This window comes from Camellia sinensis, chromosome 7 (assembly GCF_055761805.1).
Source record: "Camellia sinensis isolate YWXY chromosome 7, ASM5576180v1, whole genome shotgun sequence".
NCBI lineage: Eukaryota > Viridiplantae > Streptophyta > Magnoliopsida > Ericales > Theaceae > Camellia > Camellia sinensis.
This window is the reverse complement of record NC_138967.1, coordinates 22,688,340-22,708,016: the sequence shown is the minus strand read 5'-3', so window position 1 is coordinate 22,708,016 and position 19,677 is coordinate 22,688,340. Positions and strand designations below refer to the sequence as shown.

The following is a 19,677-nucleotide window of genomic DNA, read 5'->3' as shown; positions in this document are numbered from 1 at the left end:
GAATTCGAAAATTTTCTCCATTAGAACAGAAAAACAGAAGTGTATAGCAGAGAGAGGAAAAAAAAAAAAGAGATCGAAGGGGAAAGACGGATGTCTAACCAAATCTGTGTAGATCTACTCAGATCTAATGTAGATCTGAGTAGATCCATTCATCTTCTTCGTCGAAAAATATATCATCTTCTTTGTCGGAGTTGATTTCAATGCTTGGTGGTTATCAATGAACCCCGATCAATGGAGAAAGATATGATCACCGGTGGTCCTCTTCCATGACAAACACGGTGACAGAAAAATATAGAAAAAAAAACGAGAGAGGAAGGGAAGCAAAAAGCAGAGAGAGAGAGGAAAGGACTTTTAGGTGTAGTGAAAAAGTTATGGGATTAAATGAAGATCACATGTTTCTCATGGGACCTATGGGTAATTTTCCCATATATATATATATATATATATATCCCAGTTTGGTTTCTGGATCCATCTATTTCCCAAGTCAAGATGAGCTGCCTTTATTTATTATTATTATTATTATTTTTCAGGTAAAGTTTGCAACTGTCCAAGCTTTGAAAACCTTTATATTTTGTATTTTTAATTCAAGGATGAGAAAATAATCATATAATCTACATTTACATTTTCACAGTAGACTTTTAATTTTTGAAGTTGCACAAGAGTTAGACACATCAGAGTTCAATGGACTAAGTTCCAATGAAAATGTCATATTTCTCTCTGTGTGCTGTCGGTGCTATTTAGTGTAACTTATAGAGTTCCTTATAATTAGTATTATTATTTTGGGAGTCAAGTCTATTTATATAACTTCTGCTCACAAATTATTATGTAAAAATAATTTAAATAAGTTGAAAAAAATAAAATAAAAATCTGCATAATCTGCACCAAACAGGCCTTTTCAGAAAATAGCCTAGGTTACAAAATGTCCTATACCATGAATTCTGTTTCATTCAACCTCCCAAGTTGTAAACTAGACCACCCTTTCCAAGTCTGGTCAGGCTTTTAAAAATCTCAAAGTCCATCTCAGTTTTTCCAGAATCATATTTTATCATACTTCATATAATACCTCACACACACATGTTCTATTGAAAGAGTCCAGATCCACAAGTACATGTCTCCACAGTTCAACCAAAAAAGTACACATCTCCACACTCCCAATATGTAACCCCCATTCAGTTGAAAGGGTCAAGATATGTGTACTTTGGTCACTTAAATATTGAGTTTTGACAAGCTGACTAATGTAAACAATAATCTATATTAATAACTACATCAAACTTGTTACACTTCTAGCCAAATTTTCGCTACAAACTTGCTTTCTATATATTTTCCCCCCAACAATAGTCTGTTCTCTTTTCTTTATCCTAAAACCTTGGGAAAATGTAAAATCTGAGCAAGATACATAAAGGCCATGCACAGTAGTAAGTCCAGTATGCCAAATATATATATATATATATATATCATGAATTAATACATTACAAAAAAAATTCAGATTATACAAAAAAGTTATGGCTCCTATCAATATTCCCACAACTCATCCGGACTGTTGCAATTCTAACATCAAGATTTATCATTTTTGCATTTGCACCAACTACCATGATGTGAAGAAATATTTTCTTATTTTTAATCCAAGTGCCAGTCTTCTGCCACTAGCTATATGTGACAAGGGAACTTAGGTATTAAAAGATAGATTGTGTTGACAAGTTTGATGGAGTGCATTTCTTATGAGCTTGCTCGGTAAAATAGTTAAGACCTTGTCTGTTGAGCTTGATAAATATGCTATATATGCCAAACTTGCCAAATATGTCTTCCTCATCCGTGTCCTAGTCTTCTAGATTGGATTCACAGTTTGATCAGCGAACTAAACATTCTGGTGCTTCTTTTTGTCAAATATGAAGACTTTTATTTCCTTTTGACGGGTCAGTTAATGAAATTTATCAGAAGCTGAAGTCACTAAAATAGGGTTGAGGAGATAAATGCAAAATGGGACAAAAATGGCTACTGTGATGTTGATAATAAATTCAAAGTCATATGATGCAAGGTTCAATCTTTGTAAATAAGAGTGACTTTCTAAAACGAATTAAAATATCTACAGTACATAAGCAACATTTGGAAAAGTGGTAACAAAACCAAGAAAATCACAGTTTGTATGTCTAGGACTACACTTTGCAACTGTTTCCCTAACAAGAACCAACTATTGAAGTCAAGAACAACAGGGATGATTCAAGATTACTATCTTTTTCACTCTTCTAAGCATGGACTAATAAATAGTTGAACTAATAGTAGTAGAAAAACACAGTTTTATCTGGGCCAAACAAGGCTTGGAACAGGGAACTGGAACCGGAACATAATCTATGTTGTTACGGGACGTTCATAACTTGAATGGATTGCAACATATCAGAGACAGCAATGACGAGGTCACCTGATTTGATCATTCCCCTGGCCTTGAGCAGAGAGAAGGTTTTATTGAGGTTGCTTTCCATATCATCAGAGAAGCTCAGGCGAAAGGGTATAAGACCCCACTGCAGGTTCAGACGCCTCCGAACAGATGTGGTGGTTGTAAATGCAAAAATTGGGCAATCAGGTCGGCAACGTGAGAGGAGAGATGCCATATGTCCTGTCTTTGTGTAAACAAAGAGTGCGTCCACCTCCAAATTGTTAGCTGAAAATCAAAACCCATATTAGTTATAAAAACGGTCTTCAATTAAGAAAAAGAAAAGCGAAGGAATGATATCCCAACTGTAGCAAAGTACTGCAAAACTTACAACTGTAGTACAAGCACAAAGCCATATTCAACCATAAAATGAGGTCATCTATCAATCTAATACAAAACTCATTTTTTTTAGTGCATCAGAGAGAGAGAGAGAGAGAGAGAGAGAGAGAGAGAGACAACAATTGAAACAAAGGGCTCATGCAATTTCCAGTAACGTTACATGAACTCGGGAACAAGCGTCAGGTGTGGGTTTGTGTTTAAGTGTCAGATTCATCTAATTCTCATGTTAAGGACTCCAAGACACAACTAGATTACATATTTTTTTGATACTACCTTTATTTTAAGGGTCAAGTGATATGTACAAACTAAAATAGAGCCTTCCATGCATTATGCATAAAATGGAATGCTTAAGCATAATTATATAGTAAATTCGACTACTTGTACATTCTTATTGGGAGCTTGTCCAACTAGGCATATCGGACACATATCCCACCAAGTGTCAAGTGTCCGACGCAGGTATTTTACAAATTTAGGAGAGTCCATGTAACATAGATCACCAAAATTTTCATCAAGAAAAGAAAGAACATGATGACAATAACAATAAGAGAACTTGAACAGCCAAAAATAATTGTAGATAATATTTGCCTTTAAAAGGTAAAACATGTTTAGAGCACATGGAAATATTGTTTGGGCCTTCAAACACCAGAATAATTCCTATAGTAATATCAAGAAATAGAAATCAAATCATGATTAAACCACCCTCTAATGGAACTTGACCCCCAAAAAATAATCACATACAATCTTATAAGCAATCATTTCAAACATACTAGAATGGCGTTTTAAATTCAGAATTACATATTTTATTACTTTGATAGAATGAAATGTGCTTTATTCTGAAGTCCACTCTGTTATACGGTCTTGGGTAAAACTCACCCTAAAAGCTAACTATTAAGGTGAGGGTACCCTCACACTTATATGCTTAATATTACTTGTAGAAATTTAATGTATAAAGATAAATGATTGTATTATTGATTGATTGATATATTTTTATTTTTATTACAATGATTCATGATTCCTATATATAGAAGAGGGTGAGTGTGTAGTAGGTAAGAAGTAGGTGAAGTGGAGGTGGTAGTGGTGTAGTGGGTTAGGTTTAGTGGAGTAGGTGAGGTGGTAGTGGTGTAGTGGGTTAGGTTTAGTGGAGTAGGTTTAAGTGGGTGAAGTAGGTGGAGAGTAGGTGGATTTTAACAGCCCCCCGCAAACTCAAGGGGGATAGGAACTAACCAACTTGAGTTTGGAGAGAGTAACAAAACAAGAAAATACATAAAAATAAAAGAGGATAAGAGACACTGTATGGTCGTGTCAGACCATTGGTGAAGACACTGGATGGTGGTGTCATAACGTTGTAGAGGACACTGTATGGGGGTGTCAGAACCATGTAGAGGACACTGTATGGTGGTGTCATAACGGTGTAGAGGACACTGGATGGCGGTGTCAGACCGATGTAGAAGACAGTTTATGGGGTCATGTCGGACCGTTGTAGCAGACAATGTTGTGACAGTTGTTGTGACAGTTTATGGAGTCTTGCTGGACCCTTGTAGAAACTAACCGGAATCAATGTCGGGACAGTTTACAGAGTCTTGTCGGACCCATAAAGGAGCTAACCGGAATCAATGTCGGGACAGTTTACAGAGTCTTGTCGGACCCTTGGAAAAGCTAACCGGAATCAAATGTCGGGCCAGTTTACAGAGTCTTGTCGGACCCTTAAAAAGTCGCACCCTCAAAAGGTGTACCCAATCTTTCAAAAGGCGTGCCATCAAAAGGCGTGCCAAATCCTTAAAAAGACGTGCCATCAAAAGGCGAGCCCAAGTCATAAAAAGATGTGCCGGACATGATGGCGAGGCACGTGAGTGCCTTGACTGGCGCGCCCGTTTGTCGTCTGGCGTCAAGTGGCGCGCGATACGCGTCTGCCTCGCTATTTAACCAAGGTTGATGCTGAGGCTGAGGCAGACAAAAAACTTCTGAAAATCCTCTGAAAACAACTCTTCCTTTGCTGAGAGAGAAACTCTGTAATACTCTGTAACCAACCCGTCTCTGAAACACTCAGCAACATGGCCTCTTCTTCCCGTCCAGCTACCCAGAACATGGCCTCCTCTTCCCGTGGTCTGCTCACGCTCTTTCCAGAACTGAACGAGTCCACAAGAGAAATAACTGGTGCGGTGGTCAGTGAACCTCAACCAAACACCTCTGGTTTTGCTCCGTTGAACTTTTCGATGCGGTCGGTGGAGCAAAAAATGGCGGTGCAAACTGATATTGAGGCCAATCAGTATACTTTGAAGTCATGTGTGGAAACCATGACTGCGGTCACAAACTTGTCGCACCGGCTGCAGAGCAGGACAAATGAGGTGCAACAGTTAAACTCCCAGCTGGCTCTGCTCCAACGCATGTATAAGGATGCGCGAGCAGAGATAAGTGTGCTAAAGACAGAAAACAAGGAGCTGAAGCGGAAGGCCACCGTGATGTTCCGTTTTGGAGGTCCGCCATATGCTGCAGTGGAGGAGCAGGGAGTAGTGATCATGCCCAGTGGAGTGGGAAATACGGAGGCAACACCGGCAAGGGCCGCCCAGGACGGAGGCAAGAAGAAAAGACCGGCGGCAGAGTAGAGAAGAAAATCCTGCCTGTGAATGTGGTTGATTTGTTGCTGTTTTTTTTTTTTTTTTTTTTTTTTTTTTTTTTTGTGTTGGTGTAAAAGTGTGATCGGGGTTGAGCCCCTGATATGAATAAAATGACAAGGTGGTGGAATGTTGTTGGTGTGATTTTGTGAATGTTGTTTTGTGTAATAAGAAAAATAAAATAAAATAAAACAATGGATAAAGAAAATAGAGAAAAATATTTGTGGATGGGGGATAAGAAAAACAAGGGTGTATGTTTTTTTTTTTTTTTTTTTTTTTTTTTTTTTTTTTTTAATAAAAAATATATATATATATATATATATTAAAAGAAAAGAAAATGGTGAAATCGTGGGTGGAAGAAAGTAAGGGAAAGGAGGGATATGATTAAAGTGGGTGTGAAAAAGTGGAAAAATGTGATGATAGTGGTGAGTGGAGCATAATGGAGAATAGAAAAGGTGTATATAATAATAAGAAGAAAAGGGAAATGGGTTGGCCGAGGAGGTGCAAGTCAGGTCTCTAATAATAAAAAGGAATGGGGGTGCCGGGTGAGGATTGGTGTTGTAATAAATAAACCATGGTAGACAGGTTTCTATTTAACGCTCTTTCCATGGGAGCGACAACTGGTTTCTAGGTCTGCTGAGGTCACTGAAAATGGCTTGACAGATGATCTCAGTGATTCAGGTCCCTCTGCATTGATTCTCTTGCATAATGAATCACAGTTGCTAATCACCTCAGTCAACCTTCCCTTCAGCTCCCCAAGATCAACCTGTCAAAGCATTTGCAACTTCTATCTTGTTTTCTACCTCTTCCTGTTTCTTACTAATCGTCTGGATTTTTGCCTCCTGCCAATCACGGTACATTGAGAAGAGCTCCAGCAGCACCATCGGATTTACTGAAGCAGAAGAGGATGAGGGTTTTCTCACTAGAATGTCTGTCACGCTAGTCTCCTCTTCCAGTGGTGCTGTCAATATTGGAGTTGCGATTTTAAGGGATCTGAGCTTCTCTAGGAGGGGATCTACGACTTCTGATTGCGAAGAGACGGTGCTGATCTCATCGTCCGCCCTCTGTGAGCTTGAGAGTGTTGATTCTGATGAACCCATTGATGAGAAGAGACAAAGCGAAGCCAAGCAAGGGCTCCTGGAAATGGAAATTTTAAGGTATGTGTAGAAAATTCTAGCGGACTAGGTTGAGGTCCGGCGGGCGGCCAAGGCGAGGTTGCCGCCCGCCGATGAAGAGAAAAATACGAACTGCTTAACCTTGCTCTGATACCATGTAGAAATTTAATGTATAAAGATAAATGATTGTATTATTGATTGATGAATTGATTTATTATTGATATTACAAGGATTCCTATTATATAGAAGAGGATTTGGGTAGTAGGTGTAGGTGGTAGGTGAGGAGTAGGTGGTGGTAAATTGGTGGTAGGTGATGGTAGGTGTAGGTGGTAGGTGGAACTTAGCTTCACACCCTCCCGCACGCCCAGGATGCTCACTTGGCAGCACCTGCTGCGTGCAGGCTAGGGACACACACCTACCCATCTCTGAGTACTCCGGCTCTGATACCATGTTATACAGACTTGGGTAAAACTCATCCCAAAAGCCAGCTATTAAGGTAATGGTGCCATCACGCTTATATGCTTAATATTACTTTACTACTCAGGCGATGTGGGACTTCGCTTCACACACTCATCTTTGACTTGGAAGTGTCTATTTACACAAGAGTCATGTTTTATATAGAACCTACAGCAAATAGAGGGTGCAATGATGCAATACATTCAGATATGCATTGCATTCCTTTAGGGCTACAATTAGCAGGTTCAATAAGCACCCAAAATATGCAAAACTTCTCAGAAACCGAGAAGAGGTCCCCATTAAGTAACCATGCCCATGCTTTTACTTAATCTTATAAATTAAAAGCATAAAGAGAGCAATAACTTGCAAGTCTTGTATTAAAAAATCATTAGCAGAAAAGTAAGGAAAAACTTCTTACCCATGTTGGCAGCAGAATTGCAGATCTCCTCTGAAATACTGTCTGCGAAAGAAGATGTTATATCTTCTAGTTCCATAGCTTCGTGACGTTTCTCTTCTCTCCACCATCTCTCAATTCTCAAACTAACACTTCTCAAAACTGTCAGTGCCTTCTCAGGGAACTGGCCCATGGCTGACTCACCAGAGAGCATTAAAGCATCTGCTCGTTGCCTAACTGCTTCAGAAACATCAGCCACCTCAGCCCTGGTGGGCGTGGGGTATTCAATCATAGATTCAAGCAGTTGAGAGGCAACAATAACAGGCTTATGTAACTGCCTGCACAGGTGAACAATCTTTTGCTGGGCTGATGGGACTTGTTCCAGTGGAATCTGAGCACCCAGATCCCCTCTTGCAACCATAACTCCATCTGATGCTCGAATGATCTCCTCTAAATTCTTCAACGAGTCAATACTCTCTATCTTTGCAATAACAGCAACATCACTGCATCATCATAATAAAATACACATTACCAAGGAAACAAAAAGGAAAAAGAAAACTAATTTAGAACTTGAACATATATGGCAGTTCCAAAAGGAAGATGTATCTTGACTTCTTTACTGTTTTGGAAAAAGGGCACTTATAAGAGTTAATGTATGCAACAAAGGGACAATAATAAGTAACTTTGTTATCTCTCACTATTATATGACCCAACATATTACAACCTGTTTGTGAGTTTTCAAAACCTGTATTATGTTTTTATTATTTAAAATAACTAAAATCTAGTTTGGTAAAAAAATGCAAAAAAAAAAAAAAAAAAACACCATCAATTCATATGGGTCTCTCTTTTTTGGGAAAAAAAACTAAGCAATTGAAATGGTCCAGTCTTAATTGAGAGCCCCGTAGCTCAGTTAATCTGAGTATAGAGAGGATGCATGAAATAAATTGCATGTTCATGTTCTTGTAAAGGGCTTCCTCTTTGTACCCAAACAAGGAGGGACAAGAAAAACGAAGAGAACAAAAAGAACCACTATTTTTTTCCTTTTTGTTATCAGCAACAAAGAAGAAATTGTATCAAAAAATGTGCCAAGCTGGCAAACAGATTAGAAACAAGAAAAAGAGTACAAAAGAGGAAAAAAGAACGAAAGGAATCACTATGAGTATAATAATGGCTTATGGTGCATAAACATATAAGTAGGATGTTCTTACCCATCACGAGACCGCGCCTTAATATAGCTTTTAAGCTGATTAATCACTTCAGCTGACTTGACAAATGATATTGCAATAAAATCTACGCCCTCAGCGACCCCAAAATCAATGTCTAACCAATCCTGGAGATGCAAAATGCTTGAGAGTGAGCAAATTCATAATTCTAACATTCAAGGAAAATGCATACACCACAAAGCATTAATCTAGCACAAATGCCATCAATATTACACATGATTCATGAACATAAATGCAATCACACATACACAAACTCACAAAATAACACAAGTCTATTTGTCTTTACAGACACTTATTCAGTAACAGGTCTTGAAACACTTTAAATAGAAGATATTTGAGAGCTTCTATTTACATACCTCCCTTTTTCTCAGTTCACACTATTTTTTCCACTTGAATAACAACTATTGAACAAAAATCTATTGTTCAGTAGTTGATATCAGAACAAAAAAAATGGTGTGAATTGAGAAGTTTTGTGGAGTGCAAACAAAAGTTCCAAGACATTTGACACGCACTACCAGCCTACCCAGTTAAATCAAGATATGTTTGAATTCCTGACCCCCACAACCCAAATTTTTTAACTGCATTACAGATTTTATGAACAAAAAATTATTTTTGATATTACACAAACATACTGCAGGGACAGAATGAGAAGTTGATTAACTATTGGGCAATTTAGACAACCCTAACCAACTGGTCCTACTCCAACCTATTACCAACTCTTACAAAATCACCACCTGATGCCTGAACAAAGCTTCAATAGAAAATATTGTCATAGTCAAAATCTCAAAGTTTTCCAAACAGTTATACATAGCCAGAGTTAGTGACAGAGATTTATAGCTCCTTGTTTTCTCCTAAAGTTTCTTCCAAAAGTATCTTAACATGTTAAGTCATGCAGGATTGACAGAGCACTTCAGAGACCAAACTGTGTAATCCTTTGAATTAGAAGATGCCGCATCTCAAACCACAAATTCATGCTTTCTACGTAGAAAGTGTTGAGTTTTCAGGAGATAGAATTACAAATTATCACAGTATAATACTAGCATAACTTGAGCTGAACCATTCAGAATAATTAAATTCCAGTGTGTGCAAGAAAATTTTGTTTCTTAGAAATAATCAAATAGCAATAAAATAATAATGAAATAAAAGTATTACTAGTGCACGTTTGGTAACTTGGCTTTTTTAATGGATTTTTAGCTTTTTTATGTGGTGAAAAAAGTTAGTGTGTTCGGAATGATTGTTTTAGTTGAATAGATAGTTGTGAAGAAAAAGGTGATTGATTGATGTGTATGATGCGGCATTTTAGCCCTGTTTGGTAGAGCTGTGGGAAAGTGCTTATAGCTTATGCCTAAACAGCTTATAGCTTATAACTTTCAGCTTAAGCTGATTTCCAGCTTATTCTTAAAGCATCTCCTGCCCCACTCAAAGAATAAGCTGATTTCTGACTTCCACAAAGCTATAAGCTATAAGCTAAACCAAACACATCAAAATAGCTTAAATTAAGCTGAAAGCTGAAATAAGCTGTAAATAATTTCTGCCAAACAGGCACTTTGACTTTTTTGGCTTTTTTAGCCAAAAAAAACACAAACCAAACAGGGCCCTTGTATCAACTCTGAAAAAAAAAACAATTATTGGAAAAAGTACAACTATAACTACTGTCGAGTTTAAAATTAATCATTATTTTCGTGTTTATCAATTCTTCCCTCTAACAGTCCTATGGATTCAAAAAACATATCTCCTTTGTTTCATTCATAATCGAACTATATTGCAAAGCTTTAATTCCATCCATAAGAAATTAATGACATAAATGGCCCAAACCTTTGAAACTTTAAGCACCAGTGCTTCACTGGTTATTATAAGCTTCTAAAGGCAAAGCAACATCTTGGAACATGGTTTGAATAACTTAGTTTAACAATGTTGATATATGGGATGAGGAGAATCTCAAATCATTTTACATTTTCCCTGCAAGCTTACACATGATCAAACTTCAGTTGAAGTGATCAAAATGATACTAATGATTGAACAATATACACAAACAAAAACTCTACAAATATAAGATCTTGAAATCTCAAATTTCACATATAGAGTTACTAGACCTCATTGTAGTATTAGTTAACAGTCACTCATTTGTATAGCACATTACAGTTAATTCAAGAAATCCTTTGCCAGATATGGAATTTAATAAAATCCCTACACATATTAATACCAAGTTTGAAGCAGCAAATTGAATTTCATAAAAAGCAAGTACAGAAACCTTCATCACAAGATCAATATACTTACTCTCAGCCAGTTATCATCTAAGCATTGGTGTCTTTGTAGAGCCAGTCACTATGTAAATGGTGACATAATAAGAAAGATTATCATTGAGTGAATATTGAAAAAACTACAGTTGCATTTGATTAGTTGAATTCCAGGGCTTGAACCAGAATCCCATAGCCAATTTACCCAATTCTGTTAATCAGTATCACACTCCTCCAAGGACAAGATTCCCCCAGAAGGTACTAATCTTATTCCCACAAGAAGAAAGTGGTATTGTGATTCCCATTTTCATGGTAACAGAATGATAAGAAGGAAAAGAGATCCAATGTCAATGTGCTAATCTGAGTTTAACAGCTAATTTATATGTTAGCCAATACAAACATTTCAATAAATAAAAAAAAAAAGAGGGAAATTATAACTTAAATAAGATATAACTAGCAATATCATGATTTGATTTCATAAAAATGTTCTAACTTGTTATAGTGCCGTATTTTCATATCAAGAATATCATTTTGTAACGAGTAACAAATATATTATTCTCAAATGTTCAATCATAGAAACAAGGTTTCAAAAAGCAGTGTTACGGAACGGTTACGGCAATAGGCACTACCTGTTACACCCGCTTTTGCAGTGTGACGGAAATTCACACGTGTAACTATCGTTTTGGTGTAACGTAACAGCCGTAGCGGTACCATAACGACCTTTCACACACCGTTACACACATTTACAATATTTTGAACAGCTTCCTTTCAAAAAAACAAAACTTACAAAATATACATTATACACATTCTGCAATATTCAGTAGCTCATAAATAATTTTTGTTTATGTCTCAATTTTTATTTTTATAATCATTTCATTTAATAATTATAAATATTTTTTATTTAGTTAGTTCAAGTATTGGTTAAAAATAATTTTGTAGACATTTAAAATCAATTATTCTTCAAAAAATAAATAAAAATAAAAGGTACAATATGGATTTATGACATATAAACTCATTAACTATTGAAATAAAATGTAAAAAACTCTTTTTATAGTGATTTAAAAAATATGAAATATATTGGATTATACTTAAAAACTAACAAAAATTGATCAAAATCTATTTGAAACCCCAATAAATGTGATTCTCGGAAAAAAAAAATGTGTATTAGGTAAGTTTTTTTCAAATTGTGTGAAAAATAAAAAATAAAATTCACGGTTCCGGTTACCGCAACCGTTACGCTACGGCTTTTACACCCCGCAATCGCAACCACGCCACCGCAACCGTCACGGGGACTGCAACTACTTTTTGAAACCTTGGTTTTAAAGAAAGAAAGAGGCACACCAACCTTGGGAGAAATAGTAGGGAGCATGGCATTACGTTCCCGCACCAAGCTTCCATCCCGCCAAAAAGTCAGATTAGCCCTAGGGAGCAAAAGTCCAGGATCAGTACACTTGCAGTTGACATCTGGGCCAAACTTCTCAATCACCTCAAACCTCACCATTCCACCATCCACTAGGAGTTCATCACCCACTTGTACATCTGCCTTGTGAAAGTCCAGTCAAAATCAAATGAAGTTTAACTTCTATACCAAAATATAAAAAAACAAGCACAAGAACAAACCATTTCATTATAGTTAGTTTTTTCACAACCAGATTATGACAAAATTATGACCTTCGGCAAAGCCATCATAGTTCACAGTAATAGTCCGTTCTGGGCGAGTTGAATCAAGAGCACGGACACTGAAAGTCCATATCTCACCATCCTGCATAAGAAGAGAAAATCGTTGGAATAAGCTTCATTATTGTGAACTAAGAATTACTCTAATACAGTAAGCTGTGCGGCACATTGAAGAATTCAATAACTTTCTACAAGCTGTTCAAAAAGGAATGCTATGTTCATTTTAGAAATAATGGCATTGTCAATGAGATTAAGAAACAAGGAAAATAGCTTTTTGAAATATTAATAAACCTTCTTAAATGAAATATAATTAAACCCAACTTTTGTCTTATTAAGTGAAGGATCTTATGAGACAGCTTAGTGAAAAAGATGAAAGAAATAGAAGCAAGCCGAAAATAGGACCTAATAACCATTTAAATTAATGTGAGACAATGCCTGTTCTGTATGTTCCATCATCATCCAGAGTATGCATCAACTAGAGTATGACAAAATTTCTAGGGTAGACTACATTGACACCCCTTGAGGTTTGTCTTTAATACAAGTACCCCCCTCACATTCTGGAAATTACATCCCCTCTAAGATTTAAACTTTGTTTACAATTTAATCATTCCGTTAGTCAACCGTTAAGTCAACTAACAGAAAAAACTAGTATAACCAAACCAAATCAAACCCAGCCTTAAGTCCCATCAAATGGGATCGGCTACATGAATCCTTCTTCTCCACGCGGCCCTATCAAAGGCCATTTCATTAGTCAAATTAAGTAAATTCATATATCTATTTATAACGCTAGTCAACGTTAATCTAGGCCTACCCCGTCCCCTAACACTTCCATCTACCGTTACAGCATCGCATCTCTTCACTACTGCCTCTGTTGGTCTCCGTTGAATATGACCAAACCATCTCAAACGATTCTTTCTCAACTTATCTTCTATCGGTGCTACTCCTACCCATTCCCGAATACACTATTCCTAATCCTGTCTTGTCTAGTCTTACCACACATCCATCTTAACATCCTCATCTCAGCCACACTCATCTTATCTACATGTTGTTTCTTGGTTGCCGAACACTCCGTCCCATACAACATAGCTGGTCTAATAGCCGTTCTATAAAACTTACCTTTTAGTCTAGTGGGTATTCGTTTATCGCACAATACCCCAGATGCACTTCTCCACTTACACCATCCCGCCTTAATCCTATGGGCCACGTCTGCATCAATCTCTCCCGCTGTTGTGATAATCGACCCTAAATAACGAAAATGTTCACTCTTAGGCAGTTCTTAGTTCTCAATCTTCACTTCTCCTCTACTTTCATTGTTACTGTTACTAAATTTACACTCCATGTACTCTGTCTTAGTTCTGCTTATCCAGAATCCTTTAGATTCAAGAGCTTTTCTCCAGATCTCCAACTTTGTGTTAACTCCTTCTCTAGTCTCATCCACTAACACAATATCGTCTGCAAAAAGCATACACCATGGCACGTCATCCTCGTCCATAACTAAAACAAAAAGATAAGGACTTAAGATAGATCCTTGATATAACCCTACAGTGATAGGAAATTCATTTGTCTCTCCAGCTGGCGATCTAATAGTGGTCACCACCCCTTCATACATGTCCCTAATCACGTCAATGTAGCCTTTTGTCACCCCTTTCTTCTCTAACACGCACCATATTATATCTCGGGGCACTCTGTCATATGCTTTCTCAAGGTCGATAAACACCATATGAATGTCTCTTTTCTTTTCTTTATACTTTTCTATTACTTTCCTCAAAAGATAGATCGCTTCCATTGTTGACCTACCAGGCATAAACCCAAATTGATTATCTGACACCTCTGTTATGTCTCGCAATCAGCGTTCCATCACCCTCTCCCACACTTTCATTATATGACACATTAGCTTGATTCCTCTATAGTTGTTACAATTCTTGACATCACCTTTATTCTTATAGATTGGCACTAAAATACTCTTCCTCCACTCATCTGGCATGTTCCTAGTCAATAAAATTTTGCTAAACAACCTAGTCAACCAAGCAACTCCCTTTTTACACAAACACTTCCAAGCTTCAATAGGGATATCATCGGGTCCTAAAGCCTTATTTGATTTCATCTTCTTAAGTGCAATCTCCACTTCAAAGTTCCTAATCCTGCGATAGAACCTATAGTCTTGGTTTATCGTATTACTAGCTATTTCTTCCCCTATTGTCGTACTTCCATGTTCCTCATTTAACAGTTTCTCAAAATAATTCTTCCATCTTTCCTTAATCTCATCATCCTTCACCAATACCTTAGAATCCTCACTCTTGATGCACTTTACTTGATTAAAATCTCTCGTTTTCCTCTCCCGTATCTTAGCAAGTTTGTATACCCTCTTCTCTCCCTCCTTACTATCTAGTCTAGTATATAGGTCATCATAAGCTTTCAACTTAGTCTCTCTCGCTACTTTCTTGACCTCCTTATTAGCCAATCTATAGCTCTTAAGGTTTTCCTCAGTTTTTTCCTTCAGCCACTTTTTAAAGCACTCTTTTTTTGCCTTAACTACTGCTTGAACCTCTTCCCTCCGCCACCAAGTTTCCCTAGAGCTGGGTCCCGTTCCTTTCGACTCTCCAAACACTTCCCTTTAGATTCTCCTCATATAATTGGCCATCGAATTCCACATAGTGTTAGCATTACCTTCTAAGTCCCAAGTACCTTCCTTATCTATTCGATTCTTAAATATTTCTAATTTATCCCCTTTTAGGTCCCACCATCTCGTCTTACGACGCCCACCATCCTTCCTAGCTTGGTATTGCCCTCTAAAACATAAATCTAGTACCAAAATCCTATGTTGAGAGACCAGACTCTCTCTAGGAATCACTTTACAATCATTGCATTTTAGACAGTCCACTTTTCTCACTAAGAAGTAATCTATTTGGCTCTTAACTAATCCACTCTTAAAGGTTATCAAATACTCCTCCCTCTTCTTATACATAGTATTGGCCACCACCAGGTCAGAAGCCAATGCAAAATCTAAGATTCTCTCTCCAGCCTCATTTCTGCCACCAAAACCGTATCCACCATGTACCCTTTCATAACCTAGTTTATCTATGCCCACATGGCCATTAAAATCTCCACCTATTTGTCATATAAGAAAGTAATATAAGACCAAACCAATAATTTCTCTTTTTACCTTTATTTGTCATATCCTTCTCTTTTTATCTTCTCTCTGTAATCTCTCTCTCAAAAACCAAACTGACCACAACCTCTCCACCATCAACCCTCTACCTCCAAACCCATGATCATCCACCTTGCTCTACCTTCACTGCCACCATCACCCACTCCCCATTGAGATCACATAAACTCTACAACAAAATTCATTATTTAATGTTAACACCAAAATATATTTTTTTAAAAAATTATTAGATAAGTAAAGAAAATTTACATGGAATTAGAAAAATTCATTCACTACATATATTATTACAGTATTAAACATTTAGGTAATGCTATGGTACACAAACTTTTGTGGTGTTAATTATCACAAATATTGTAATTAGATCATTTTCAGTCATAATTAAAAAAAATAGTTATAACCAAACACTGCATAAGGTATAACCAAATACTTTTTAAATCATAACCAAAATAACCAAAATAATGTTTTAATAAAAAATTATAACTAACATCATAATATGTCATAACCAAAGATCATTACTGAGGCATATAAAATTTTCTTAAACGGTAAATTATTTGTCAATTTTATATATGCAAACAAGGGTAAAAAATAAACATTTAAAAAAAATAATTTCTTCCATTAATTTCCAAATGTAAGGGGCGTATTTATATTAAAGACAAATCTCAAGAGGTGTCAATGTAATTTACCCAAATTACTATTTTACCTTGTTAGTACATAGATTAACCTTGTTTAATAGTAGAAAGAAAATGTAAATGCAATATTCATGTTCCGAGCATATTATAGAGTTGCCTTGGTGACGATAGCAACAATTGACTCAACATTTTAAATTTATGCATTATTCCATTACAGATAATATAGTGTTTTACTGATAGTGATAATAATGAATGAAAATCAAAATATGTAAAATGAGAAATAAAGTAGTGAAAATTAATGTTAAGTGTAATATTTGGGCTTTTAATTTTATCATATTGAAAGAAATTAGCTGATATATATTATATACATTTAAATATATTTAGTAAATAATATATAAACCGGCCGGGGCCAGGGAAGGGGAAGTAAAACCCATTCCCGCCCCACTTCTTCATCAGGGAGGGGAAAAATGGCCATACCTAAACCTTTAGAATCCATCCAATAATACTAAATTCACTCTACATCATGCGTGAAAAGATGATAATCAAATTTACCATCTTTTGTTACCTAGCTGGGAAGAAGAAAAATTAACAAATTTGCCATCAGGGTGCAATTCAGATAACCATAAACTGCCACAAAAAGCCTTCTACAGCTAACAAATGAAACATGATGAATACGTGTAAACCACTGACGATTTCTCTTCCTAATGTGCAACACGCACCAAGATAATGACCACCACTATGATAGCACTGCAAGACCATTAGAAGGCATATTCTTCATATTCTATCAGAATCTTCCACCAGAACAAACCAAAATTCATCAAAAAAATATCACAAAGTAGCAGGAAGTTTTTTTTTTTTTTGCCAAAATAAATACTAAGAACCTAAAACAAACAAAGATAAAATCAACCTATCATGTGCTCTTAATTTCATTTCAATCCAACATTCAACTGAACAGAACGAATAATTTTGATCAAATTTTAAAACCCAGATTAAGTGAGCTAATTTACATGCTAATAAAATCGATCCATTTCGTTTAGCACCAGTAATTACAATCATGCTTCCCAATAAATCAAATCAAATTTGAATAATTTTGCTAAAATTTTAAAACCCAGATAAAGTGAGCTACTTTACATGCCAATAAAACCAACCCATTTCGTTTAGCATCAGTAATTACAATCATGCTTCCTAATAAATCAAATTTGAATAATTTTGCTCAAATTTTAAAACCCAGATAAAGTGAGCTACTTTACAAGCAAATAAAATCAACCCATTTCGTTTAGCACACCAGTAATTACAATCAAGCTTCCCAAAAAATCAAATTTGAAGAAAAATATATACCTCAGCTTTTGCAGATGGAGCCCCGCAAAGGTCCCCCATGTGAATCTCACTCCCTTCAGTGTCCATCATGATTGCAACAGCATATCCCTTCTCTTCATTCAACCTCCTCACCATCTCAATCACCCTCTTGTGCCAGTCACGTGTCCCGTGACACATGTTGATACGTGCCACATTCATTCCCCCAACAGCCAAAGCCTCCAGCTGCTGGAACCCGCACGTGGCGGGGCCGATGGTGCACACGAGTTTCGTCCGCCTGGTGCTTCGAAACCCATTCTCCTTCATCTCAGTCTCCGTCACCGTATCGACTTCGATCGAGCTCGAATTGAGCTCTGTTACTCCTCCTCCCTTGCCGTTGTCGGAGACGAGGACTGGCGATGGAGGAGATGAATCGAGATCGGAACACGAGGCTGTGATCGATTTACGCGCGGATTTGAAGGGAAATTTGGGATTGAATGCTTGTGCGTAGGGTTTTGAGTAAGATTGATTTGTAATGGTGGAGTTTGGGGATGAAGAAATGAAGAAATTGAGCGATTGCGACATTGTTGTTGGAGATTTTGTGGATTTTGGGGATTTCCCGCGATCGAGAAGCGTGTAATCGGGTGTATATAAGTCTGTGTGTGTATGTATATATATATATATATATATAGAGAGGGAGAGAGAGAGAGAGGGAGTTGGAGCTTCGATGGTTGTCGCCAGACACAGAGGGATGGAGAGACCAAAAAGGCTTGATATTGCTAATTATTATTTTTTAATTAAAAAAAAAACATTTTGTATTGTTTTAAAAAACTATAATTAGTTTATTATTTGAAATTAATCATTACAATAAGAAATTTATTTATTAAAAAACTGGTAGAGAAATTATTTTTATATTTTTCAATTTTAGAGTAATTATTTTTATATATTTTTAATTATTAATTTGTAAAAGGGCTATCCCTTTAAGCCTCGTTATCAATTTGTAAAGTATTTCTAAGGAGTCTATCTACTAGAAAGAAAAGTAGTAGAAAGTTAAAATAGAAAAGGAAAGAAAATATATTACAAACATTTGTTTAGAATGAGAATTTTGTAAAAAAGATATACATATTTAAAATTTTAATTATAACTAATCCATTACATAGGCAAATTAAAATTTTGTGGTTTTTTTTTTTCGTCTTTGGGTAAGACATTAAAAACTTCTTTACAACGTTCAATATGGATTGTAGAAGATAAATAAATTCCTTATAATATCCATTATTTTGATGCTATATAAACTTTTTAAAAAAAATATCATTTATTTATTTATTTATTTATTTCCCTTTCTACTACTCTCAGCCTAAACAAATTCAACCAAAAAAAAACTTAGCCTCCGTTTGGCAAGTTGAGTTAGGGACTTTTTTGGCTATTTTAGTTATAAAAGACAAAATAGACAATTTTAGTCATAAAAAATAAAATATCACATCCAACCCATAATCATTACACTCTTCTCTCACAAAAAAATCCCAAAAAGCCAAAAAGTCATTTCCAAACCAGGTTTTTTAGCCCAAGCTAAAATAGCCAAAAAAGTGTCAAAAAGCCAACCCACTTCCCAAACCAACCCTAGATGGATTTATGAAAATATTACTTTACCGTTTGGTAACACTTACGTTTTCAGTTTTCTATTTATGTTTACAAAAATTTAAAAAACTCAAATAAAAACTTGTTTAGTAAATTTTGAATTTATAAATCAGTGGTCTCAGTTTATAAATTTGGTCAAAAAATGTAAACTAAAAAAATGTGTTTCCGTTTTGAGTTTTGAGTTTTTTTTTTTTTTACCACCCACCCCCGACCACCACCTGCTACTACCACTCAGCCACCACCACCCACCACCACCCACCCCTCGCCACCACCACCCATCTCTCGCCACTACCACCACCACCACCACCACCACCACCACCACCACCACTCACCACCCACCTGCCATCCACCGGCCACCACTTGTCACTACCATTCACCGCCCGCCGCCACCACCACTCACCATCCACCTACTACTACCATCCACCACCCGCCACCACCAGCCACTTACCACCACCACCCACCAGTCACCCACC

At 36.5% G+C, this 19,677-nt stretch overlaps 1 protein-coding gene across 1 annotated transcript; it reads right to left on the bottom strand.

Moving 5' to 3' along the window:
* Positions 1-2,043: 2,043 nt before the first annotated feature.
* On the bottom strand, positions 2,044-18,348 carry LOC114306294 (pyruvate kinase isozyme A, chloroplastic). Its single transcript, XM_028251507.2, has 6 exons — positions 17,615-18,348; positions 12,476-12,566; positions 12,150-12,343; positions 8,553-8,674; positions 7,369-7,847; positions 2,044-2,656 (listed from the first exon to the last, which is right to left on the bottom strand). Exons 1-6 carry the CDS (start codon positions 18,152-18,154, stop codon positions 2,355-2,357), a joined length of 1,728 nt encoding a protein of 575 aa, XP_028107308.2. The 5' UTR covers positions 18,155-18,348; the 3' UTR covers positions 2,044-2,354.
* Positions 18,349-19,677: the final 1,329 nt, after the last annotated feature.

Excerpts from the sequence above, each read along its gene's own strand:
- LOC114306294 (XM_028251507.2), bottom strand. The coding sequence starts at position 18,154 with ATGTCGCAATCGCTCAATTTCTTCATTTCTTCATCCCCAAACTCCACC. Across the intron at positions 12,344-12,475 it reads CTATGATGGCTTTGCCGAAG|ATGTACAAGTGGGTGATGAA; the intron begins GTCATAATTTTG and ends TTCACAAGGCAG. Across the intron at positions 2,657-7,368 it reads CAATTCTGCTGCCAACATGG|CTAACAATTTGGAGGTGGAC; the intron begins GTAAGAAGTTTT and ends TTTGATTTTCAG.